Raw genomic sequence first — 27,970 nt, 5'->3', positions numbered from 1 at the left:
GAGTTCCCCCTCCCTCACTGCCCCAAGGCCCTAAAGTGCTGCCTCGGCTTCTTCAGCTATTATGCACAGTGGGTCCCCAATTACGCAGACAATGCTCGACCACTGATCCAGTCCACAACCGCCCCCCTGTCGACGGAGGCCCACCAGGCCTTCTGCCGCATCAAAGCGGACATCGCAAAAACCACGATGCGCGCCATCGACGAGTCTCTCCCCTTCCAGGTCAAGAGCGATGCGTCCGACGTAGCTCTGGCGGCCACCCTAAATCAAGCGGGCAGGCCCGTGGCTTTCTTCTCCCGCACTCTCTATGCTTCCAAAATTTGCCATTCCTCAGTCGAAAAGGAGGCCCAAGCCAACGCTGAAGCTATGCGGCAGTGGAGGCATTACCTGGCCAGCAGGAGATTCACTCTCCTCACGGACCAACGGTCGGTTGCCTTCATGTTCGATAACGCACAGCGGGGCAAGATTAAGAACGACAAGATCTAGCGGTGGAGGATAGAACTCTCCACGTACAATTACGAGATCTTGTACCATCCCGGGAAGCTGAACGAGCCTCCTGATGCCCTGTCCCGCAGCACTTGTGCCACCGCACAAGTGGACCGCCTCCGAGCCCTCCACGAGGACCTCTGCCACCCGGGGGTCCCTCGTTTCTTTCATTTCATCAAGACCCGCAACCTGCCCTACTCCATCGAGGAGGTCAGGACAGTCACCGGGGACTGCCAAATCTGCGCGGAGTGCAAGCCACACTTCTACCGGCCAGAGAGGGTGCACCTAATAAAGGCTTCCCGCGCCTTTGAACGCCTCAGCATGGATTTCAAAGGCCCCCTCCCCTCCACCGACCACAACACGTACTTCCTGAACGTGATTGACGAATACTCCCGTTTCCCATTCGCCATCCCCTGCCCAGACATGACCACAACCACCGTCATCAAGGCCCTCCAGGGGATCTTTACACTGTTCGGTTTCCCCGCATACATTCACAGTGATAGGGGGTCCTCCTTTATGAGCGACGAACTGCGTCAATTCCTGCTCAGCAAAGGCATCGCCTCCAGCAGGACGACCAGCTACAACCCCCGGGGAAACGGGCAGGTAAAAAGGGAGAATGGAATGGTCTGAAAGACCGTCCTGCTGGCCCTACAGTCCAGGAATCTCCCAGTCTCCCGCTGGCAAGAAGTCCTCCCGGTGGCCCTTCACTCCATCCGGTCGCTGCTCTGTGCTGCCACAAACCAGACACCTCATGAACGTCTCCTTGTTTTCCCCAGGAAGTCCTCCTCCGGGACCTCGCTCCCAACTTGGCTAGCGACACCCGGACCCGTCCTGCTTCAGAGACATGTGAGGGCGTACAAGTCGGTCCCGTTGCTCGAGAGGGTCCACCTGCTGCATGCCAACCCCCAGTACGCCTACGTAGCGTTCCCCGACGACCGCCAAGACACGGTCTCCTTTCGGGACCTGGCGCCCGCCGGAGCCCCACGCGCACCCGCACAATTGCCCCCACCCCCACCCTCCCCGCAGCACCTGACCGGAGGGTCATTACTGCCGCCGCCGCCCCTACCCAGCGCCGAACAAGCACCGATGCCCCCTACAGGTGCCCCTCCCCCTGCCCACTTTTCGCCCCAACAGCGCCGCCGAGGGGTGACGAAGCTGCCTGGGAGGACGACCCCACGTTCCCAGAGTCGCAACCGCCGGGGCCCCCACCAGGATCATCGCCGAAGCCCAGACGCTCCAGAAGGACGACCAGGCCACCCGATCGACTGATTGCTGCACCATGAACACTTTTCTGTTACCCTCGACATCACGGTACCTCCATAACTGGTCCTACCATGCGAAAGGCGACATTAACGCTGGCCATCACCCCGCCAGGTTCTTTTTAACAGGGGGTGAATGTGGTAATACCAGGTATTGCAGTACCTGAGAGGTGGATGACCATTGGCTAGACCTAGGAGTCTACCATTGGCTAATGTACATAGCTCCGCCCTGAGAGGCGGAGTATAAGAACCAATGCCATCCCAACAGCCTTCACTTTCTGTATCGAAGCTGCTGGGAACAGTTCTAGCTGATTAAAGCCTATTAGTTATGACTCACCTTGTCTCGAGAGTAATTGATTGCGCATCACTCCCCTTAGAGTCTTTCCTCCTCATTGGGATATATGTTTGCTGGGAGTCATGAATTATCTCCTTAAATGTCTTCCACTGCTTATGTATCTTATCTGTTAATCTTTTTGACCGGTCCACTTCTGCCAATTCCATCCTCATACCTGATGTGTTGGGTGTTCTGGATCCGTGGAACACATACTGGTCACCAACACTTGAAAACGTGCAACACTATTTTATTGAATCATTAACTGTTTAACATACTCTGACTGTGGGTTAACACGATACTAGCTTTAACTAAAGACCTTTGCCAGAGGCTTCCGGTGACGGCGGGCGATAGGCATCCGCGTTCGAAATTTTGGTCTCTTTTGCTGGATCAAAGAAAGCCAAGAACGGGGCCGTGGTGAGTTTGGTTTTGAGTTCTCTCCATTCGCGCTCGTGGGCAGGGAGCCATTTGAAGCTTGTCGTCTTCCTGACCAGGCTCCTGAGAGCCGTGGTATGAGAGGCGAGGTTAGGGATAAACTTCCCTAGGAAGTTGACCATGCCCAGAAATCGAAGGACCGCCTTCTTGCCCTCTGGCGTTTTCATGGCTGTGATAGCAGCCACCTTGTCCGCATCCGGCCGCACACCCAACTGGGAGATGTGGTCCCCGAGGAACTTGAGTTCCGTCTGACCAAAAGAGCATTTGGCCCTGTTGAGGCGTAGGCCCTGCTCAGGAATGCGTTTGAACACATGCTGGAGGCGACTGACATGCTCCTGCGGGGTGGTGGACCAAATGATTATGTCGTCGACATAGACGCGAACACCTTCAATGCCTTCCATCATTTGTTCCATGATCCTATGGAACACTTCTGAAGCAGATATGATCCCAAACGGCATCCTGTTGTAACAATATCTGCCAAAGGGGGTACTGAATGTACACAGTTTCCTGCTGGATTTGTCGAGCTGGATTTGTCAGAATCAATTTGAGGCGTTGAGTTTGGTGAAGAGCTTGGCGCGAGCCATCTTGCATGTGATCTCTTCGCACTTGAGAATTGGATAATGCTCCCTCATGATATTGCGATTCAGGTCCTTGTGATCAATGCAAATTCTCAACTCGCCGGAAGGCTTTTTAACACATACCATGGAACCGACCCAGTCGGTTGGTTCCGTGACTCTGAAGATCACTCCTTGGTCCTGGAGGTCCTGCAGCTGCTGCTTGAGGCAGTCCTTAAGGGGTGCTGGGACCGTGCGAGGTGCGTGCACCACAGGCGCGGCGTTCTGTTTCAATAAGATCTTGTAGATATATGGGAGTGTGCCCATGCCTTCGAAGACGTCGTGGTGCTGGTCGATGATGGCGTCGAGTTGTGCCCTGAAGTCAGTGTCCTGAAAGGCAGACGTGTCATCAGGAGAGAGAAAGTGAACTCTCTGAACTAGGTTCAACAGCTTGCATGCCTGCGCGCCAAGCAGGGAGTCTTTCGAGGAGCCCACGATTTCAAAAGGAAGGATGGCTTTGCGTGACCTGTGCATCACTTCAAGTTGGCACGAGCCGCTAGCAGCAATGACATTGCCATTATAGTCCAATAGCTGGCAGGTTGATCGAAGGATGGCTGGTGTGACATGAAGGCTTTGGAAGTCAGACCGCACAATGAGATTGGCGGAGGCACCAGTGTCCAGGCGGAATCGTATTTGGGACTGGTTGACAGTCAGGGTGGCACACCACTCATCGTCTGGATCGATGCTGTATACCGACAGCGGCTGGTGTCTTTGCTTCGGGGACAGCCTGTTTTTTGTCACGACACCGACTCGAAAAGGCGCAGTCGGGTCCTCGGTGTTACTGCTGTGTGGGAGGTCCGCATCGGACTCGGTAACCATGGGTTGAATTGCCCGGACATTCCTGCGAGGCTGGCTGAAGCGATATGAATTGGCTGGCTGAGCTGCTCGGCAGAAGGCAGCATTGTGCCCAGGTCTGCCACATCGTAGGCATTGTCGAGATTTGGCAGGGCATTGCCGTTTTAAATGGGCGGAGCCACAGTTGCCGCACGTCATAGCATCAGCAGTCATGCGTGGTGCGCGCCTGCGCATTACGTTCTCCGACGTCGCCGTCCCCTCGTTTGGTGCGCACAAGCGCTGAAGTCCGCGAAAAGCGGGCAAAATGGCCACCCTCATCCAGGCTGAGGCCCTGGAGTTGCTCAATCACTTGGACCCGTTCCGCCTCGTGGGGATCTTGCCGCGTCGTTTCAGTCGCTTGGATGTGGGAATACCGACTCATAGTATTTTCGTGTAGGACACAGATCTCAATGGTGGACGCTAGGGTGAGCTGCTTTACTTTGAGGAGCTGCTGTTGTAGGGGGTCCGACTGAACACCGAAAACGATCTGGTCGCATATCATGGAGTCGGAGGTGGGCCCGTAGCTGCACGACTGCGCAAGGATGCGGAGGTGCGTGAGAAAGGATTGGAAAGGTTCATCCTTACCCTGCAAACGCTGTTGGAACACAGAGCACTCAAAACTTTCATTCACCTCTACGCTGCAGTGAGTGTCAAATTTGAGGAGGACCATCTTGAACTTTGTTTTATCTTCATCATCCGCAAAGGTGAGAGAATTGAAAATATGGATGGCATGGTCTCTGGCTGTGGCAAGGAGGAGAGCAATCTTCCTGGTATCCGAGGCATCCTCCCTGTCTGTGGCCTCAAGGAAGAGCTGGAAGCGCTGTTTGAATATCTTCCAGTTGGCCCCTAGTTTGCCGGTGATGCGGAGCAGCTCCGGCGGGCAGATGTTGTCCTTGTTGCAGGATGACGGAATGCTGTCGGAAGGCAGGTCACGTGCAGGTAGGTCTAAGAAGTGCTAATATCCCTCAATTCCTGGTATCATGATATGTTGGGTGTTCTGGATCCATGGAACACATACAGGTCACCAACACTTGAAAACGTGCAACACTATTTTATTGAATCACTAACTGTTTAACATACTCTGACTGTGGGTTAACACAATACTAGCTTTAACGAAAGACCTTTGCCTTTGCACTCAGCACATGGTGAATGTCTGTGCTGCAGGCTGTGAGCTCTGTCCTCCTAGCTAGCTGCAGCTCGAATGAGCGGGAACTCTGATGCCCCCTGTCTTTATAGTGCGTGTGCTCTAACTGGTGATTGGCTGTGGTGTTGTGTGTGTTGATTGGTCCCACTGTGTGTCCATCAGTGTGTGTCTGCACCATGATATACTGGTGTATATAATGACAATACCTTTGTAATTCCTTTCTTTAAGTTTAACACTGGTATTACAGTCCCAATTACTATTATTATTATTTTCTCATACCCAATCTGAATGCTAAATTTTTATCATACTGTGATCACTACTTCCTCGGGGATCCTTAACCTTGAGATAATTTATTAAACCTACCTCATTACACATTACCAGATCCAAAATAGCCTGATTCCTAGTTGGCTCCATAACATATTGCTGCAAAAAAACCCATCCAAAATGCACTCTATTAATTCATTCTCTTGTCTGCCGTTTCCAATTTGATTAGTCCAATCTATATGAAAATTAAAGTCACCTATGATTAATGCAGTGCTGTTTTTACATGCATGTGTTTTTTCTTCATAGAATCCCTACAGTGAGTAAGGCGGCCATTCAGCCCCTCAATTTCTTGATTTAAACTCTTTTCTGCAATGTGGCTACTTTTCAGATGTCGATACGATACTCCTACCACTCTCTTCCTTCCTTTGGTATTTGTCGTTTCACCCAAATTAACTCCACATCCTCTGAGCCTAAATCGTCCTTCACAACTTATTTCTTCCTTATTAGCAGAGTTTCCCAGCCACATTTTTTCCTTCCTGCCATTCCTAAAAGTCAAATGAGTATTGATTTCCCAACTTTGATCTCCTTGCCAGCATGGGCTGGATTCTCTGCACCCTGATGGCGAAATCGCGTTCATCGACGGGCGGAGAATCCCGTTTCCCGCATGAAATAGGGACCGCCGCCAGTTCAGCGATTCTCCCCCCCCACCACGAAAATCGGCGTACTCCCGCAGAGTACCCACCACCTGAGGTCATTGCCAGAGGCTGGCCCCGCTATTCTCTGCCCCCGACCGGCCGAATTCCTGACGGCGTATTTCGAATGTGATCCGAGCCGTCCGGGAATCTCGCCGGGGGCGGGCTGATCGGAGGACAGGGGGGCCTCATTCAGGACTGGGGTATTTTTGAGCGGGCAGTCCGGTTTGGGCGTGCGGCCGATCGGGGGCATTATTTCCGCGGTTCAGGTCTGAGTCCGCCATGGAGCATGGCGCGGCCACTGGAGGCCGCCACCGTGCGCATGCGCGGCCTCTGACCCAGAGGTGCGGGGGGCCGTCTCAGCAGCTGGAGCTGCGAGCTCCATGACAGCTGCCTGCTAGCCCCCTGCAAGGCAGTGAATCTGTGGCAGTTGTTCTGGCGTAAAAGACCATGGGCTGGATTCTCCGTCGGCGGGATGCTCCATTTTGCCGGCAGCCCGGGGGTTGCCAGACGGCACGGGGCTGCCCCACAATGGGAAACCCCATTGACCAGCTGGCGGAATGGAGCATCCCGCCGGCAGGGTGAAACAGAAATGCGGAGGGGCGGGGCGGAGAATCCCACCCCACAGTTTCCACAATGGCGTGGGGACATAGTCTCTGAAACGGAGAATCCAGCCCCAAGTCTCAGTAATGGTCATCAGATCATACCCATTGAACCCTATTTGTGCAGTCAGTTCTTTTTCTTTTTTTTATCCTACATGTATTGTGACACTGGACTTACCGCTTTTCCTTACACTAAGCTGATCTCTAGGGACAATAGAGCCAATGTTTGTGTTTTGCCTTTTATTTCCATGTCTTCCCCATTTGCTTTCATTTTTTTAACCTTTTATTTCTTAGCCACTTTTCACCTCTTCTAACTCCCTATTCAGGTATCCATCCCCCTACCATACTAGGTTAAAGCCTCCCTGATAGCACTAGCACCTGCCAGTCCTGTTGGGGCATAACCCATCCAGTCTGTACAGGTCCCACCTTCCCCAGAACCTGTCCCGATGCCTCAGGAATCTGAAACCCATCTTCCTGCACTATCCTTCTAGCCATGCATTCTGTCCTCCTATTTTGGCACTTGCTAGCACGTGGGACTGGGTGTAATCCTGAGAAAACTACTTGAGAGCTCCTGTTTCTTAATTTATCATCTCACTCCCTGTATTCAGCTCCAGGATCTCATCCTTTTTTTTTTAACCTATGACATTGGTACCAATGTGTACCACGAGTGCTGGCACTTCACCCTCCATCTCCAAAATATCATGCAGCTGCTCTGTGACATCCTGGGCCCTAGAATTAGGGAGGCAGCATGCTATCCTGGAGTCACATTTGTGGCCACAGAAACACCTATCTGTTCCCCTTACAATTGAATCGCCTATCACTATAGCCCTACCTTCTCTTTCCTCTCCGTATGCACTGTTGAACCACCTATGGTTTCACAGATATAGCTTTCACTGCATTCACCTGAGAAGTCACTACCCCCAACAGTATCCAAAGCAGCAAATCTGTTTGAGAGGGGTATGGCCCCAGAGAACTCCTGAACTACCTGCCTACTTCTACTCTGCCTGGCAGACACCCATTCAGTATGATCACTTCTCTAAATGTGTTATCCACAAAAATCTCAGCCTTACAGATGCTCCGAAGTGACACCAGCCACTGCTCCAGCTCTGATACATGGATTCCAGTAGCTGTAGCTGGAGACATTTCCAGCACACATGGTCATATTGGACACTGGATTTCCCACAATGTTGTTTCCCACATTACACAGAAGGTCCCCAGCATCATAGATTTCAGAATCATAGATTTCAGACATAGTGAATTCGATTCACTCCACGTGATATCAAGAAATGGTTTAAGTCACTGAGTACTACAAAGGCTTTGGCCTTGACAATATTCCAGTAATAGTACTGAAGACTTGTGTTCTAGAACTTGCCGTGCCCCTTTCTAAACTGTTCCAATACAGCTAAAGCAATGAAATCTACCAGGCAATGTAAAAAATTGTCCAGGTATGCTCTGAACACAACAAGGACAAATCCACCCTGGCCAATAACATGTCATCAGTCTACTCTGCCTGGGTTTCAGTTGCGAACAGTATGGCATGATTTGGAAACTTCCTGGCTCACCACATCCACCTCAGTAGGAACTCTCTTGAATTGCATGGTGTCCTTGAATTGAATTGAATTGAATTGTTGGGGTGGATGCGGAGTGGGCTGGGGCAGGATGGATTTGGGCCCACCATCCACCCTATGTGTATTGAAGGTGGCTGAGAGACTGCTGAATGCTGAGGCAGGCTGATTACAATGTCTGCCTTGGTTCTCTGGGACTTCATCCCAATTGTTTCCTAATATTTTAGGCCCTCTATCCCTCACGCCCCCTTATCCACCCCCATCAAATGCCCATGCCCCACCCATACAAGTTCAAACACCCCCACCCACTCCCAATTGCTCCACATACAGTTAATGCCAACCTATGCCCCAACCTACCCCCTAATGTCTCCGGATAACTTTCATGCCAACCCATGCCCCATATCGACTCCCCATGGCCCTCATTTCCTCCATGTCAATCCAAAGAAGCTGAACTCCACAGGTGAGGTGGGAGTGACTGCCCTTGACATCAAGCAGAATTTGACCAAGTATGTCATCAACGAGCCTCTGGAAAAACAGACAGAAGTGGAGTTATTCTCAGCATAAAGAAAGATATTTGTGGTTGTTGGAGGTCAATCATCTTAGTCTTAGGACATTGTTGCACGAGTTCCTCAGGGTAATGTTCGAGGCCCAACCAACTTCAGTTGATTCATCAATGACCAACCCTCCATCTTAAGGTGAGTAATGGAGATGGTCACTGATGACTGCACAATGTTCAGCACCATTTTCCACTCCTCAGGTCCTGGAGCAGTTCATGTCCAAATGCAGCAAAATCTGGACAGGCTTTAGCTGATAAGTGGCAAGTAATATTCATGCCACAAAAGAGCCAGGCAATGACCATCACCAACAAGAGGTAAAATAACAATCTCCCTTTAAATTCAATGACATTACCATTGATGCATCCCCCACTAGCAACATTCTGTGGTTACCATTGACCAGAAACTGAACTGGACCAGCTATATAACTAATGTGGCTAGAAGAGCAGGTCAGAGGCTGAATATTCTGTGCCAGGTAACTCACCTCCTGACTCCCCAGGAATTGTGGACCATCAGCAAAGCACAAGTAAGGGTGTGATGGAATCCTTTCCACTTGCCTGGATGAGTGCAGCTCCAACAAAACCCGAGGTTTTCCACCATCCAAGGCAAAGCAGCTCGCTTGATTGACACCCCATCCACCCCCTTAGACATCCACGCGGTCCACCACTGACGCACCATCTACAAGGTGCACAGCAACAGCTCACCAAGACTCCTTCGACGGGACCTTCTAAACCTGTAACCTGGACTACCTAAAAGGACAAGGACAGCCAATTCTTGGGAACACCACCAACTGCATGTTCCCTTCCAGGCCACATACCATCCGGACTTGGAACCATATCCTTATTCCTTCACTGCCGCAAGGTCAATATCCTGGAACTCCCTCCCTAACAACACTTTGGGTGTACCTACTCAAGATGGACTGCAGCAGTTCAGGAAATGTGGCTCACCACCACCTTCTCAAGGGCAATTTTAGGGATGGACAGCAAATGCTGGTCTCGCCAGCATCACCCACATTCCATGAATGAATAAAAAAAACATTTGGAATAAAACCAAACAGTCCCACAGTTTTGAAATTTTTTTGATAAAATTAAGAATATTTTTAAAGTTATATATTGCAATCTTTCTGAGACCTTTGGTAAAAAGAAATACTGTAATTAAATATACATTTTATAATGTAGGGATTAATATTAATACCAGTTTTCAAATTTGCAAAAATGTGTTATGGACTCAGCAATGCAGAATTGTTCATGTCAAATCCAGCTCGTACAATTATTAATATCTCTAATAACTCTATAGTTATTAATTAGATATCCCACTTACCTCTATTTGGAATGGTAAGACGGCCACCTAAAAAATTAAATGTTCCGAATGTAGTATTTGAAGCATCCCTCAATAATGACTTAGTGTTCATTTGCATCGAGAGTCTTGCCATAAGGTTTAGAGTGTCGGAATGTGCTGTACCATTACATAATGTATGTCTTTCATTTGCAAGCCGGTCCAGAAGGGGAGAGTTAGTCATTGGAATCTTGTCTGAGATATCCTGCCGTGAACGGATGGAGCCTTGATATGCTGATGTGCTTGTGAGGTCAGGCTGGATGGTAAGCAAATGGGAGTTATCTATCAGAATGAAAACAGACAAGCCACTGTGAAAAATACTTTGCATTTCAAGGATTACTGAACATACTTTCTACAGTAGTATAAGGTAATTAATGGCCCTCCGAATACTGACTGCATCATTCAGTAGGATTTATAATGAGAAGATTTTCAAATCTCACAAGATTACAATAAATTACAGACAGAATTGTTCAAATTGAACACTGGCTTTCAAATTACATTATGTGGATGTGTTGATTCCTGATCTCCTAATAAGTTGCACCATGTGTAAATAATAAATAGTCAACTGACACCATTCTGTTGTGTCAATATACGGGTATTTATTTGTCAACAATTATTCTTGAGCTTCATGAAAGAAAAGAAAACTATGGACCTTCTACTTTAGAAATTCTACACATGCTACAATGTTGGGACATTGATAGTTAAGCTCAAAAACGTAAGTGTGATAAGTTCAATCATTACTTGTACTTTAAACATCCCTGAGAGGCTGTGTTTGTTAAACTTCACTTCATCACTTGGGATGGTCAATTTTCAGAGTCAGGGAATGTTTTCTTTCCACACAAATCCACCTCACAAATGGGTCAGTCATGTTTGGGGATACACAACATACAAGTGAGTGTCCATTGACTGGATGATACATCACTCCTGATGTTGGGACGGCAGCGTTGGTGGTAATGGAAGCTGATAAAAATTACATGTGCAATCTAAAGAAAGTTTTTCCAATTCAATGGTATAAAGTGGGAGTGTGAGATTGCAAAGTTGTTTCTACTTGGCATATTACAGAGCACAGTTATGTTTTCTTCCACAACATAGGGTAACCTAATGGGACTAAACACAATGAAATCTCAATGATGCCTGTTGAGGTCATTTATAACATAATCTTTATTAGTGTCACAAGTATGCTTACGTTAATAGTGCAATGAAGTTACTGTGAAAATCCCCTGGTCGCCACATTCTGGCACCTGCTCGGGTACACTGAGGGAGAATTCAGAATGTCCAAGTCACCTAACAAGCACGTCTTTCAGGACTTTTTGTGGGAAGAAACCGGAGCTCCCGGAGGAAACTCACGCAGACACGGAGAGAACGTGCAGATTCCGCACAGACAGTGACCCTAGCTGGGAACCGAACCCGGATCCCTGGTGCTGTGAAGCAACAATGCTAACCACTGTGCTACCGTACTGCCCATTAGGACAGATTTATTGGTTTGCCGCAGCATGACACATTGAAACCCAAATTGTAATCAAAAGGGACAGGTTAAATATTGTTCTGGTAAAAATTCTAAGGGGGAATTTTGAAGCTTTATGCAAGATTGCAAACTTGGTAATGCTCCAGAACATTTTTCCTGATTGACCATTGAACATGGAGAGGTGGCATTTGAATTTGGGAATTATTCTGATTCAACTCTAGATAACCCCACAAGCTAAAATATATAGCTGGAGAAGCAGCAGGAATCTTTGCAGTATTTCATGCTGCATGGTTTTAGACAGGAAGTAGGGGATCTATTTTTGGAATTTGCTTTGCCACTTTTAATTCTTCTTCTCATGCCTTGTTTTGTCTATCGTTTCCTTATATTTCCTTTAATGCTATTTTAATGATTTTCCAAAAAAAAACTAAACTAAAAAAAAACCTGGAATGACTAACCTTGTTTAGGTGTTTTAATGTTCACAGGCTGGAATCCTGTTGTTAAAATTGAAGAGTCTGTTACATCAGAATCAAAGTCTTGCTGTTTTTTTCGATACACGAGTATTACTACAACTAGCAGTAATGTAAGGCATACGGCCACTGCCACAACACCAGTGTACAGTGCAAAATCACCAGGAACCGCAGAGGCTAAAAGATAAAATATATTTAAACCATCAGTAAAATGCATATTAGCTATCACAAAATAAGTAATGGTTATTAGAACACTGTTCCAAAATCAAAGTTAATGTGAATAAGAATTAAGATTCTCCCCATTTCAGGTTATCCTTCATTATCATATCCTTCATTGCTTTCTTATATTTAAAGAAATTAAATGTGACATATTAAGTCCCTAAGCATATTTTCTTTATTAGAAAGTAGAGTTTGTGAAACAAATGAAAATTGGCATCTTTAACATACTTTGGTTGCTGGCTGTTCCATTGAAGGAAGTCATTTTCAGATATGGGCAGCATGGTAGCACAGTGGCTAGCACTGTGGCTTCACAGCGCTAGGGTCCCAGGTACGAATCCCTGCTGGGTCACTGTCTGTGCGGAGTCTGCACGTTCTGCCCGTGTCTGCGTGGGTTTCCTCCGGGTGCTCCCACAGTCCAAGGATGTGCAGGTTAGGTGGATTGGCCATGCTAAATTGCCCTTATCATCCCCCAAAAAAGGTTCGGAGGGGTTATTGGTTACTTGAATAGGGTGGCAGTGAGGGTGTAAGTGGGTCGCTGCAGGCTCGATGGGCTGAACGGCCTTCTTCTGCACTGTATGTTCTATGTCCTATGTAATCGTGTTCCTGCTATTTTGATTTAAATTTGAGCATTCGCCTTTCATTGATGTTGATATAAATAGATTATCTGATTGATTCTTAATAGCTAACATCAGAATTTGCTTTGACTATTCGAAGGAAACCAGATTTTGGAAGTGAACCATTCACTTCTCACGTTAAGCCGTGGCATCATACAAAAGCAATGTGCTGAATAATGAATGATCAAATGACCAATGCGGTCACACACCAGACAGCATATTACTAAACACAGTTGTGAAAATTCACTTTGTTTAATCTAAAAAGGGAGAATTTACATATCATGAGGCTCAGGATGTTGCAGAGCACTTCAATGTATAGTTCAAACCTGCTGCCTGGGTTTAAAACCAACATTACGTACTATGCATCCTTTATAATAAACTGCCCGTTTTTTATTTAATTGAAATCAACAAAAATGAAAATCACAGTTTTATATCAGAAGGCTGATCCAAAACTTTAGTTTTGCACACAGGCAGTAAATTGAAAACCTACCACCTGGCATCCAATAAAATACTTTTTTAAAATTGTGGCCTTGTGTGCAAAGCAATCCCCAACAGACGTGAATGACCGATTATTTTGTTTTTGCGCAATTAATTGAGGGACAGAACTCATTGCATTTCTTTAAATAATGTCCATGGTATCTTTTATGCCAACTTGCAGAAAGACAGGCCACAATTAAAGAATAACTGCTCCAAAAAATACAGAGCTCCCTCACACAGTGAAGTGTTATTATGTGTTCAAGTCCTGGAATGAAGCTTACACAAACAAACAACTGATGTGTTATGTATCAGAGCAGGCATCCCTACTGGGACGTGATCTGTGGCAATATCAGCAGAGTGTTTAAGCGGGCGTCAGTTCTCCACCTTAACTCTATGAGCAACATCTCCCAATAAACCTTTCATCGTGTTTGTAAGAAATCCAAGTGCTTGGCACCTCCGTAACCTGTCTCTTTGCAGAAGTTAGAGACACAACAAAAGAGAAAGCCTGCGCGTGGACTGAGGCAAGAAAACAAGATTGCTGGAAAAAAAATCAAGCAAGTGGAGAGGCCATAGAGAGCAGAGTAAAGAATTCTCAGGACTGGACTCACAGCGAGCGAAGATAAAGCCACTGATTTTGAAGGTTTCAAAACAAAAATAGATCACAACTGTGAGTTGGTAGAACTACGGTTCGGAAACTTGCTTGCTGTTGAAGTGGGTATAGTCTCGGCTGCAGGAGCCGCGCACATAGTGAAGCAAAATGTGCCGTGGGAACATGGATTCAGAAGTCTTCCGATCCTGTGCAGGCCACTACTCAGGAAAGGGTTAACTCACAATCAGGCAAAAAGAAAATTCCTATGTTGCATTGTGGACAAGGGATTCATTTGTTACAAATAAATGGAAGGGAGGAAGTACGGTGGGAGGGAGTGAGTGGACACTGACAGAGACAGCGGCGTTTCTGAACTCAGAAAGTTTCAGCTGATGGCAATCAAGTGGGCAGCACAGTAGCACAGTGGTTAGCACAGTAGCTTCACAGCTCCAGGGTCCCAGGTTCGATTCCCGGCTTGGGTCACTGTCTGTGCAGAGTCTGCACATTTTCCCTGTGTCTGCATGGGTTTCCTCCTGGTGCTCCAGTTTTCTCACACAGTCTAAAGATGTGCAGGTTAGATTGGCCATGATGAATTGACCTTAGTGTTCAAAAAGGTTCGATGGGGTTACTGCGTTATGGGGATGGGGTGGAGATGAGGGCTTAAGTGGGTTGCTCTTTCAAAGGGCAGTGCAGACTCGATGGGCCAAATGGCCTCCTTCTGCACTGTAAATTCTATGTTTCAATGGTTATCTGTAATGGCAGGAAAAAATAAAGGTTGCAACATTTCTCAGTTCGGTTTGGCTTAAAAGTTTTATGCTGCAGCGAAACTTAGTTCATCCAGCAAAGCCGGGAGATAAGACCTACAATGAATTAATAAAAATTCTAGAAGGACATTTATCACCCAGACCGTTGTTAATTGCAGAAAGGCTTTGGTTCCACCATTGTAGTCAGGAAGAGATTAAACCATTTTGTAATTTGTAGCGACTTTAAGAAGGTTAGCAAAATACTGCAAGCTTGACACAACATTAGACGACACTCTTCATGATAGACTGGTATGTGAACTCCGTCATGACGCTATTCATAGAATTTACAGTGCAGAAGGTGGCTACTCGGACCATCGAGTCTGCACCCCTTGGAAAGAGCAATCTATTTAAGCCCAGGCCTCCACCGTATCCCCATAACCCAGTCTAACCTTTTGGACACTAAGGGGCATTTTAGTGTGGCTAATCCACCTAACCTGCACATTTTGGATTGTGGGAGGAAACCAGAGCACCCAGAGGAAACCCACGCAGACCCAGGGAGAAAGTGCAAGCTCCACACAGACAGTCACCTGAGGCTGGAATTGAACCGGGGTCCTGGACCTGTCAGGCAGCAGTGCTAACCACTGTGCCACCGTGCCGCTTACTGTAAGCGATTCAACTCTCAAAGCTGCTATGGATGTTGCCATGTCTATGGAGCTAGCAACAAACAAGGCTTTACAGATAGGGACTGGAGCAAAGATGGAGACCGTGAGAACAAGGCTGGAAAGTACAACCATGTCATCGATGTATTCTGGTTGGACACTCAGTGGGGGAATGCTGGAGTAGAGAAAATAAGGGCTAGAACTGTGGCAAGAAGGGCCATATTGCCAAAGGCTGAGGGGGGACCTGATTGAGGTGTATAAAATTATGAGGGACATGATGCACGATCAATTGCACAAAGACGAGAGTTGAATACAACTGAGGCTTTATTGCTCTAAGATGTGTGGCCTCCCACAGCAACTGATGAAATGGCTGCTGCAAAGAGGACACACATATTTATACTCCGCCTACTGGGCAGAGCCAGCAGGAAGGGACTACCGTCGTACCTGTAGTACAGGTCCTACCATACATCACCTAATATAGGTGCAACAGTGGTTTACCACAGGACATAGATATGGTGGATAGGAAGGTACTTTTTACCTCAGTGGGAGGAGGGGAGTGTTAATAAGAAGGAGGAATAGATTTAAGGTAATGGGCAGGAGGTTTACAGGAGATGGGAGGAAAAACGTTTTCACCCAGAGGGTGGTTGGAATATGGAGTTCACTGCCTGAAAGAGTGGTAGAGGCGGGAACCCTCACAACTTTTAAGATGTATTTAGATAAGCACTTGAAATACCACTGCAAACAAGGCTACGAGCCAAGTGCTGGAAAATGGGATGAGAATAGTTAGGTGTTTGCTAGCCGGTGCAGAAGCAATGGCCTGTAGGGTCTCTTTTCATGCTGTAAAACTCTATGACTCAATGCTGAAGGATACCATCGAACATAATATTGAAAAAAGATCAAGGCCTAGTATTTGCACAAAGTGCAAAAATAAACACAAAATGTTAGGCTAGGCTGGCTTCAGAGCTGTTTTGCTCTGTGCCAAAAGTCATAGCAGCATAAAGTGAGGGACAATCCATCAGGATGGCGAGGATGTTTCCACAAGTAGGAGAAACTAGAGCTTGAGGGCACAGCCTCAGACTTAAGAAACGGTCCTTTAAAACTGGGATGAGGAGGAATTTCTTCAACCAGAGGTTGGCGAATCTGTGGAACTCATTGACACAGAAGGCTCGGAGGCCAAGTCATTGAGTGTCTTTAAGACAGAGATAGATAGGTTCTTCATTAAAAAGGGATTACGGGGAGAAGGCAGGAAAATGGGGATGAGAAACATATCAGCCATGATCAAATAGCAGAGCAGACTCGATGGGCGGAATGGCCTAATTCTGCTCCTATATCTTCTGGTCTTATAATCGGGATTTCTCCACATGCCAGGAAGCTTTGGCTTAATAATGTGTTAATAAAATCATGGGGGCGGGTCCCTCATGGGAATGCAGCTTGATTGACAACTCACTTTCCAGGCCCTGTGAACCACTTGTTTTATATTATGTGCAATGAATGCATCAAAGTTCACCATCAGTTTGAGAACGACCTAGCTGTACACAGAGATTTTTGATTCCGAGGGATGGAAGTATTTTTTTTCCCTCAACTTTCCCAGCAAAGAGTTAGCAGTGATATCTGTGGAACTGCTCTCCAAGTTACCACAATCATGTATATATATCTATATATATCTATATATGTATTCCATCCAGTGGGTTGACTCTCTTGCACTGCAGTCACCAGAAGATGGATTTCCAGTTTGTGGTGTTCCGTTGAGAAATTATTCTTCAGCAAATCTAGGCAGTAATACAGTTTTCAGTCTGCATACAATTTTTCTGGGTTTACTTATTTACAAAATTATTTACTGTCCTTGTGGAACTCGTCCACTGGGAAGAGGGTGAAGTTTTAAGGGTGTGGCTACTGCAGTGGCCAAGTAACGTTAATAGCTTTTAGTCGGGTCCGAGAAAGCATTCCACCAATTCAGTAATTTTGGAAAAATTTGAAGCAGGACTGAGAGAAAAGAACTGCCAGGTACAACCCAGCCAGAAGGAAAAAAAACAGTTCAGATCAGTATCCTTATTTCTCCGCTTTACTGTTTTATATTCCTGCAGAGCCGGAGGCAAATGACAGAGAGGCAGCCAGGCATCACATGACTTCTTGTTTAAGAGTTGGCGCAGTCGGCAGAATGATGCATTAAATTCCTATGAGAAAAAAATGAGGGAAAGAGTGTCCTTGGTTTGCACTCCAAGGGCCCGCCATCGCTGTTTGTTTTATAGCTTGCATAAAATCTGAGGAATTGAAGAAAGGGGTAAATTGACCGCCACAGGTAGCGTGAGACCTCTGTTGAAGGTTACCTGCAGGGAATCTAGCAAAGATGGCGAAGCTCCACAATTAATTCCCTGCTGTTCTGAAGCCCCAAAAGGATATTGCCTTCAGTCATTGGCAGGTGTGCATTCAGGTATCATTGTTGATGTAAAGGCGAATATGACCGGTGTAACTCAGAGGGTCTAATCTCTTGACTAAATGCATTTATTTTGTACCACTTTAACTGTGCCCTAATATATTGGGGGTGAAAAAAAAAATGAAATGAAATGAAAATCGCTTATTGTCACGAGTAGGCTTCAATGAAGTTACTGTGAAAAGCCCCTAGTCGCCACATTCCGGCGCCTGTTCGGGGAGACTGGTACGGGCATTGAACCGTGCCTTTGGCCTGCCTTGGTCTGCTTTAAAAGCCAGCGATTTGGCCCAGTGTGCTAAACCAGCCCCATGTGACAATATTGGGGGTGAATGCAGACTAACCCACATGGTATTCCATAGCATGCACCTTGTAGAACTTTAAGCCCTTTTATTTCATTGGCTAACAACTTCTGTTCATCTAATCCTTAATACAATATCAATGACACAGTGGCTTTGTACTTTGTTTGCGGGGGTGGTGGTGTTGAACGAGGATAAATAAAAATTGCTCCTTCAAAAAATAATTTCATACATTCATAACAAAAAAGGATCAGAAATATTTACAATCCATTCACTCTTAAGAGTTTCATTGATCATGCAGCCTTCCTTGAACTGAGCCAAAATGTACATTGAATCCAGAAAATTGCATTACATATTCATTTAAACATTTCTACATATAATTTAGGGCTTTCCTAAAGTCATGAATGACATCTCCTAAAACTGTGCCTGTGATGCATTAGCCCTATTTGCTCAACTCAACATCACCTTAGTGTCTGATTATCATCAAATGCACTATTCAATTCACTCACTTCTAATTATAACCAACAGACTGCCAATGATGGTTCATCTTCAAGTCCCTACACCATCATCTCTGTAATTCAGCAAGGATTGATTCTTGGGTGGGCCTCTCATCTTATGTATTGCTGCTTGATGACATTGCCCACAGGCAATGGATCAACTTCTGTACGTGTGACACTGATTGCTACCTCTTCACTCTTTTCAACCACCTGGGTGTTTCGACCCCCTTTGACGTAAGGGAGTGTGCACCATCCGGTTCCCATTAAATCATAATGAATACGAACTCCCCTGGTAATTGGGGGTGGGGTTTCCCCTTAACAGGGAAAGCTCCACAGTATAAAAATTCTGGCCTAGTGACAGGTCGGGGAGGGTGACTGTTCAGGCCGTAGCAGTTTTAGTAGTGTATCATCATTAATCTCTTTCTTTGTATCCCACCGTGCGTCCCATGAGTGTTTCTCGTCTGTCGGATTTACGCTGATCACCTCCTCGCCATCAGAGCACCTATCTGAATTTGAGGCATGGTAGCATTTTGGAACATCAAATCCAATTCCATCATTTACAGTCATCTTCCAAATACGCCACTCTCTTTCTTGGACCCTTCCTCGGGCGCCTGAGCATGCTGGAGATGACTATTTTAAACTCTGGCATTCAGTTCATTTCAGTCGGAGATTCAAATTACTCAACTTTTTTTATTTATTTGTGGCATGTGGGCATCGCTGGCAAGGCCAGCATCTATTGCCCATTCCTAATTGCCCTTGAGAAAGTGATGGTGAGCACCTTTTTGGACTGTTGCAGTCCATGTCGTGTAAGTCCACCCACAATGCTGTTATAGAGAGCGTTCCAGGATTTTGACCAAGTGACAGTGAAGGAACGCCGATATAGTTCCAAGTCTGGATGGTGTGCAGCTTCAAAGGGAACTTGAAGGACCTGGTGTTCCCATGGCATCAGCTGCCCTGGCTCTTCCAGCTGATATGGCTGATGGATTTGGAAGGTGCTGTTGAAGGAGCCTTGGTGAATTGCTGCCATTCTCTGTCGGGTGGTGGAGGGAGTGTGCGTTAAAGGTGGTTAATGGGAAATCAGCAAGCGGGCTGCTTTGTCCTGGATGGTGTTAAGTTTCTTGAGTGTTGTTGGAGCTGCACTCATCCAATGAAGTGGACAGTATATCATTACACTCCTGACATGTGCCTTGTAGACAGCGGGCAGGCTTTGAGCAGTGAGGAGATGAGTTACTTTCTGCGGTATTCCCAACCTTTGACCTGCTCTTGTAGCCACATATTTATATGGCTAGTCCAGTTCAGTTTCTGGTCACTGGTAACCCCCAGGATGTTGATAGTGGGGGATTCAGAAATGGTCATGCCATTGAATGTCAGGGGCAGGTGTTAAGATTGTCTCTTGTTGGTGACATTGCCTAGGACTTGTGTAGCATGAATGTTGTTTGCCATTTTTCTGCCCAAGTGGAATGTTGTCCAGGCCTTGTTGCATCTGGACAAGGATTGCTTTAGTATCTAAGGAGTGACAAATGGGGCTGAATGTTTTTCATTTACCAGTTAACATCCTCACTTTACATTATTTTGCTGGTTAAAGATCATTTGCTTCCACTTCATTACATTTCCAACTTTGTCTCTATCTCATCTTCTCTGTGCCTCAAATCTTTAGCCACATACTCTTCACCTTTTGATGTGATGTACCAATACTCACCTTGTTGGCGTCCCATCTTCCACTCTCATAAATTCAAAATTGTGTCAAAGTGTACTTTCCCTGATACAAATTTGAATACGGCACCTAAGGGTTGCCAGGGTCCTGCTTTGCTAACACCCTCTTTTCACATTGTACAGTTGAACAAGACTATTGGAGTGCTGAAACAACACCTTGGCTGCATGGACAGTTGTTAGAGAAGCCCTGCTGCAGCACCGCGCACGTCCATTGTCACCGTACCTAAAAGGCAAACAGCTGAGGAGGAGAAAGAAGAGGAGGAAAAGGAAGAGAAGAAGGAAGGCAGAGATCAACCAATGCATCCTTTGCCAGAGAGGATGTTAATGATTGACTCAGTATTGTGATACCAGTAATTCCATTCCCCATTTACCAGCAGTCCCAAACCTTAGATCCCTCTGTTACTGACCTCACAGTGTCTGCTTGGTCACAACACAAAAATCATTGTCAACACTGTTATGGGTCAGGGATGAGAGAACCCCAAAGGGTATCATGGAGTTCACCTGACCCACAACTTTTAATAGATTGTGGTTACGGGGAACATACAGGCTTACTCTGCAGGTGTGATGCAAACAGAAATCTACAGTACTTTTAAATTAAAACATTGTTTATTTATGAAACCAGTTAACACTTTATAAACCCACAGTAAACATCTTAACAACTATCAACACCAATAAATCCCCAAGGAATACAGTACTCGACAGATAACCCTTAATAAATTCCCAAACAACATCCGGAAGACAAAAGACCCTTTTTAACACAAAGATCTGGGGCAGAATTCTTCGCTAACCGGCACGGCGGGCCGTACCTGCGCGAAGGAGTGGTGTGAACTGCTCCGGCGTCGGGTTGCCCAGAAGGTGCGGGATCCTCCGCACCTTCGGGGGCTAGGCCGGCACTGGAGGGGTTGACACCGTGACAACTGGCGCTGAAGGGCCTCCGCCGGCCAGCGTGAGTTGGCGCATGCGCGGGAGAGCCAGTGTGTTCTGGTGCATGCGCAGAACTGCTGGTGTGATCCCAGCGCATGCGCAGGGGGTTTCTCTGCCACACCGGCCATCGCAGAGCTTCACAGTGGCCGGCGCGGAGGGAAAGAGTGCCCTCACGGCACAGGCCCGCCCACGGGGTGGGCTCCGATCTAGGGCCAGGACACCGTGGGACCGCCAGATTCCCCTGCGCCCCCCGAAGGACTCTACAGGCCGCCCGCAGAGCCAGATCCCGCCTGTAAGGACCTTGCGTAATTTACGCCGGTGGCCTGCGGAGTCGAAAACGGGCAGCTGCTCAGCCCATCGCGGGGCGGAGAATCGGCTGGGGGTGGGCTGCTGCCAAAGGCCGGCGACCGTCATGGTGTGATTCCTGCCCCCGCTAAAAACCCGCCGCCGGAGAATTCGGCAGCCGGCAGCGAGGCGGGATGCACGCCGCCCACGGGCGATCCTCCGTCCCGGCGGGGGGGGTCGGAGAATCTCGCCCCAGGTTTAAATTCACTATTGAGAGCAGTCAGCACTTTGAAATCACCCAATTGATTTGGAGACAGTCTTTAGTTTGCAGAGTGATCCATGCACATCTACTGGCTTTCACTGCAGCTCTTCTCTCTGAAAACAATACTAAAAACTCACTCTATAGTGGCCTGCTCAAAAACGAAAGTAAAGCAGACAGACAGCCCAGTTCCACCCACTCTCTGACATCACTGCAGCTCTCTAATAAACACCCATTTCATAAAGGTACCCTCACATGACACCTCCCTCAACTTTAAGATGGTTTCATTTTTTATCTTTTCACTAAATTTTAAGAAATATGGACAATGAATGTACACCTTTTTTTAACAAAACAAAACACGCAAACATTTAATAATAACAGTCCATTTGTGTTCTTCTTCCTCCAACTGGGACTCTCCTCGATTGGCAGTCTCTTTGAACAAGTCGGTCTTTACACAATCCATCCATTTCTCTACGCCTCGGCATTTAAAGTCAGATACTTTAGTTCAATCTGATCACAGAGCCCCTCGTAATTCTCCAACACAGGACCATTGGTTATCACAGCTTTCAGGCAGACAAATGCCTGTTGACACTCCGCTTCTTGAGCAAGTCCATCAGTGTCGAGGGTATCGGAAACTCCCCAATAACTTTTTTTCACATCCTGTGGGACCATTCGACCCTGTCAAATTGTATGGCCAAGGAAAGTGACTTGGGCTTTTCCAAATTCACTTTTGGCTAGGTTTACCACAAAACCCGCTTCCTGAAGTTGATCTAATAGCTCCATCAAATGTTTTAAATGTTCGTTCAATGTCTGGCTGAAAATTCCCAGATCATCGATGTTAACTATTGAAATGTGGCTGGGGCGTTTGTCATGCCAAATGGCATAACTTTGAATTGGTATATACCATCTGGAGTCACAAAAGCTTAAATCTCCTTTGTCCTGTTGAATAAAGGTACTTGCCAGTAATCTTTAAGTAAATCCAGTTTGGAAATAAAAGCTGATTGTCCCTCTTTCTCAATGCAATCCTCCAAACGTGGAATAGGATAAGAATCCATTCTTGTAACTGCATTAACATTTCTATAGTCCACACAACCGTTGGGTACCGTCCGGTTTAGGTACCATCACTGTGGGTGAGCTCCATTGGTTGCAACCTCTTTCAATTATGCCATTTTTAAGCATACTCTCCATCTCTTTGTTAACCTGTGCCAATTTTAAAGGGTTAAGTCTACATGGATGTTGTTTGATTGGAACAGCATTTCCCACATCTACATCATGTATAGCCATTTTAGTATTTCCCAATTTATCTCCACAAACTTGCCCATGTGATATCAATAACTCTTTCAGGTCAGTCTGTTTTTCCTCTGGAAGGTATCTCAATAATTTATCCCAATTTTTAAGAACATCCTCGTTTTCCAATTTAATTTGAGGTATGTCAAATTCCAAGTCATCTGGATTTGGTTCGTCATTTTGAGTTAGAATCATTAAAACCTCCTCCTTTTTCTCTCCTTCCCTTTCAAAGTACCTTTTAAGCATATTCATATGACACACTCGGTGAGTTTTCCTTCTATCTGGTATTCTTCCCACATAATTCACCTCACTTAATTTCCTTTCAATCTGATAAGGTCCACAAAACCTAGCTTTTAAAGGTTCACCTACCACTGGTAACAATACTAAAACTTTATCTCCACTGGCAAAACTACGAACTTTCGATTTCTTGTCTGCTACCCGTTTCATCACATGTTGTGCACCTTTTAAATGCTGTCTAGCCAATTAACCTGCTCTATTTAATGGTTCCCTAAAATATGACACGTAATCCAATAATGTAAGTTCCAACTGCTCACTCACCAATTTTTCCTTAATCAATTTAAGTGGTCCTCTTTCTTCATGGCCAACAATTAGTTCAAAAGGACTGAATTTGGTTGACTCATTAGGCTGGTGGATAGCTGCTGTTTCTCAGTTGGGAAGACTGCAGAAATTATCAGGATAACCCTGAGCAGCTCAAGATCTTGATGGACTGGCTTCAGTCTGCATCATCTCAGAACAGCATTCTGGGCTGGCTGATGGGCAACAAGAAGGACACTAGTGAAGTGGCAGTGGTGGGAAGTTGCACATTTTTAAATGGCATCTCGATCTCCGAGGCCCCCTACGCAATACATGAATAATATTCAAATTTATGGTAAGGGTGTTCCCAAACTTTCAGGGTGGTGAGGATTTCAATGGGAAATCATGCTGGTGTAAACGCCGTATTGGGATTGCCATTGGATTCTCCATCCCCTCCAGCTTTCCTGTCTGCTGAAACATGGGGCGGGATTCTCCGACGCCCCGCCGGGTCGGTGAATCGCCGGGGGGCGGCGTGAACCCCGCCCCCGCCAGCTGCCGAATTCTCCGGCGTCGGGGATTTGGTGGGGGTGGGAATCGCAGTGCGCTGGTCGGCAGCGCCCCCCCCCCCCCCCCGGCGATTCTCCGGCCAGCGATGGGCCGAGTGGCCGCCCATTTACGGCCGGTCCCGCCGGCATAAATTAGAGTAGGTACTTACCAGCAGGACCTGGCTGCGCGGGCAGTCTCCGGGGTCCTCGGGGGGGCGTGGGGGGATCTGGCCCCGGGTGGTGCACCCATGGTGGCCTGGCCCGCAATCGGGGCCCACCGATCCGCGGGCGGGCCTGTGCCATGGGGGCACTCTATTCCTCCGCGTCGGCTGGTGTAAAAGTCCACAATGGCCGACGCGGAGATGAACCACCCTGCGCATGCGCTGGGATGACGCCAGCGCACGCTGGCGGTCCCGCGCATGCGCCAACTCACGCCGGCTGGCAGAGGCCCATCGGCGCAAGTTGTCGTGGCACCAAGCCCTTCTGCGCCGGCCGGCGGGGCGCAAACCACTCCGGCACCGGCCTAGCCCCTGAAGGTGCGGAGCACCTTCTGGGCGGCCCGACGCCGGAGTGGTTCACGCCACTCCTCGGCGCCGGAACTGCCTGCCGGGTAGGGGAGAATCTCGCCCCAGTGTTGGAAAATTGCCCCCGTTCGATTCAAAACGCAAAGGGCAGGTTTCTCCGTTCGGCCGCACCTGTTTTCTGGTGCGGCGTGCCCCACCGGCAACGGGATTCACCGTCCTGGCAGTCGGCAAATGGGGTTTCCCAATGTGGGCAGTCCCATGCCATTGGGAGATATGTGGGCATGAGTGCACTGCTGGTGAAACGCAGTATCCCGCCGATGGAGAATCCAGCCCAAGATATTTCTGGAAGAGGGTGTTGGAATTTGTTACCTAACTGAGGTACAGCATTCCACCGCTTCTAAAATATTTAGTTCCTTTTTCTGGAAATGCTTTTCTCTTTCCTGCACTATTACAAGTACACTAATGCATAATTTAGAAAAGAAACTAAAACACTTCTCTGATGACCAGATAGAATTAAGCGTGCATGTTTAAAATTACAATTGGTTGAGCACTAAAGTTACGTGACCATTCAAGGGATGTTACTAAAATAAATCTCCCAAACCATTTTGTCTTTAAGAGTAATGATTTGAAAGTTCCAAGGTTTATCATTTTCTCCACAGCCCTGGTAAAATAAGTTCACAAAGCTCCGTTAAAAGTCAATTACATAAAGAACTTCAATTTACACCTAAACTTTGCAAAACAAAAGGTGCAAGTGCTTGACGAGTAAACCTAAATTATATTGACAAACGAGAAAATCCATTAGCATGTACATTCATTTTCTCATGACTACAATTGACAACTGTTCAGTTCTGGTGAACATTTCAGTTGGTGAAAATGAAATCTGTTTAATTACATTTGGAAAGACAGATGTTGGTAGACTTAGCTCAATGATTGATGACAACCAATGGACATGCATGTCAAGTACTTGTATATTGAAAATTCTCTAATTTAGTAAATCAATAACATTGCATATTTTGCAGATACCTTAGTGATATGTAAACTGTTCAAATTATTAATGTTCATATAAGTACATAAGAAATAAGAGCAGGAGTATGCTATCATCCTGATTGATCTTATTCCACCATTCAATAAGGTCATGGCTGAATAGTCACATCAACTCTACTTCGCCGACCAGTTCCGATAATCCTTCATTCCTTTAATGCCGAAAGGTCTATTGATCTGTTTTGAACATAAGTCATTGGTTGCCCTGTGGGATGGAGAATTTCAAACATTCGCATACACCCTCTGAGGGAATAAATATCTCCTTATCTAACTCAGACACCAAGTCCCCATTTAAATTTGCCTTATAGGAAGTAGCCCTAGAAGTAGTAGATCCATTCTTGGTCATGTTCCAAAATTCTTTGGACTCTGGAATGGTTCCTACAGATTGGAGGGTAGTGAATATAACTGCTGTTTAAAAAGGAGGTAGAGAGAAAACAGGGAACTGTAGACCAGTGAGCCTAACGTCGGTAGTAGGGAAGTTGCTGGAGTCCATTATCAAGGATTTTATAGCACAGCATTTGGAAAGCAGTGGTGTAATCAGACAAAGTCAGCATGGATTTATGAAAGGAAAGTCATGCTTGACAAATCGACTAGAATTCTTTGAAGATGTAACTAGTAGAGTTGACCAGGGAGAACCGGTGGATGTGGTTTAATTAGACTTTCAGAAGGTTTTCGACAAGGTCTCATGTGGCAGATTACGATGTAAAGTTTAAGCACATGGGATTATGGGTAGGGTCTTGAGATGGATAGAAAGCTAGTTAGCAGACAGAAAGCAAAAAGTTGGAATAAATGGGTCTTTTTCTGATTGGCAGGCATTGATTAGTGGGGCATCTCAGGGATCTGTGCAGGGACCCCAACTGTTCACATTATATAGTAATGATTTGTACGAGGGAACTAAATGTATTATCTCCAAATTTGCAGATAATATAAAGTTGAGTGAGAGGATGAGCTGTGAGGAGGATGCAGAGATGCTTCAATGGGATTTAGACAGGCTGATTGAGTGAGCACATACATGGCAGATGCTTTGGTAGCAAAAATAGGAAGGCAGATTATTATTTGAATGGGTGTAAATTGAGAGAGGTGGATACTCAACGAGACCTTGGTGTCCTCGTGCATCAGTCACTAAAAGTAAGTGGGCAGGTACAGCAGGCAGTAAAGAAGGCAAATGGTATGTTGGCCTTCATAGCGAGAGGAATTGAGTATCGGAATATTTTACTGCAATTGTATATGGCATTGGTGAGGCCACACCTGGAGTATTGTGTGCAATTTTGGTGTCCTTATCTGAGGATATGGAAGCAGTGCAGCGAAGGTTTACCAGGCTGAATCCTGGAATGGCTGGAATGTCTTCTGAGGAGAGACTAAGTTGGTTATAGGATTATATTCACTGGAGTTTAGAAGAATGAGAGGGAATCTTGTAGAAACTTACAAAATGCTAAGAGGATTAGAGAGGGTAGATTCAGAAAGAATGTTCCCGATGGTGGGGAGTCCAAACCTAGGGGTCATAGTATGAAGGGATAAACCTTTTAGGACTGAGGTGAGGAGAAATTTCTTCACCCAGAGAGCAGTGAATCTGTGGAATTTGTTACCATAGAAAGTAATTGGATCCAAAAAATTGTGAAATTTCAAGAAGGAAATAGATGTAGCTCTTGGGGCAAGAAGGATCAGGAGATATGCGGGAAGGTGGGATCAGGGTGTTAGGCTTGATCATGGTGAATGGCGGAACAGGCTCGTGGGGCCAAATGGCCTCCTCCTGCTTTTATTTTCAATTCAGCATCATTCTGCTTAAATGTTCCAAATCTTCCGATCGGGATCAGAATCCCTGTTTCCACCCCCAACCAGACAAAACAATATCCACTTTTCTTCCTCCGATTTTTCTAGCCAGTCTTATGATGGGGATCCTTCCAAATACACTCAGCCCAGGAAACCTCAGAGACATCAGTGGAGGGAATCTGTGCTAAAACCATGTCCCCTTTTTATGGTGCTAGCTGCTGTATTCTGGTACGGAGTAAGTTCAAATTTCCCAAAGCTTTTATGGAAAGCTATAAAATGAAGGTAAATTGGTAAGAGAGGCAGAAGTTTAAGGGGGTAGGGTGGGTAAAGGGCAAGTGATTAGGATGGGTAAGGTAAGCAGTAGGGTGGGTAAGGGGTTGGATGCATAAGTGGGTAAAGGGGTAGAATTGGTAAGGTCAGTGGTTTAAGAGTGTAGGGTGGGTAAAGGATGTGTTGGGTCCAGTTTTTAAAAACACAAAAGTTGGTTCATCACATGATTTCCTCTCACAAACTGAACAATTA

At 46.4% G+C, this 27,970-nt stretch overlaps 1 protein-coding gene across 1 annotated transcript in view; it reads right to left on the bottom strand.

Moving 5' to 3' along the window:
- Window positions 1-27,970, bottom strand: part of unc5a (unc-5 netrin receptor A) — a 900,708-nt gene that overhangs the window by 141,214 nt on the left and 731,524 nt on the right. The window contains exons 8-9 of the mRNA XM_072512209.1: window positions 12,033-12,221; window positions 10,098-10,394 (exon numbers count right to left, since the gene is read on the bottom strand). Coding sequence (XP_072368310.1) covers window positions 10,098-10,394; window positions 12,033-12,221 — 486 coding nt within the window. The remainder of the gene's footprint in view (window positions 1-10,097; window positions 10,395-12,032; window positions 12,222-27,970) is intronic.

This window comes from Scyliorhinus torazame, chromosome 7, assembly GCF_047496885.1.
Source record: "Scyliorhinus torazame isolate Kashiwa2021f chromosome 7, sScyTor2.1, whole genome shotgun sequence".
Lineage (NCBI taxonomy): Eukaryota > Metazoa > Chordata > Chondrichthyes > Carcharhiniformes > Scyliorhinidae > Scyliorhinus > Scyliorhinus torazame.
Note: the sequence above shows the minus strand (reverse complement) of the source record. Positions and strands in the feature narration are given on the sequence as shown.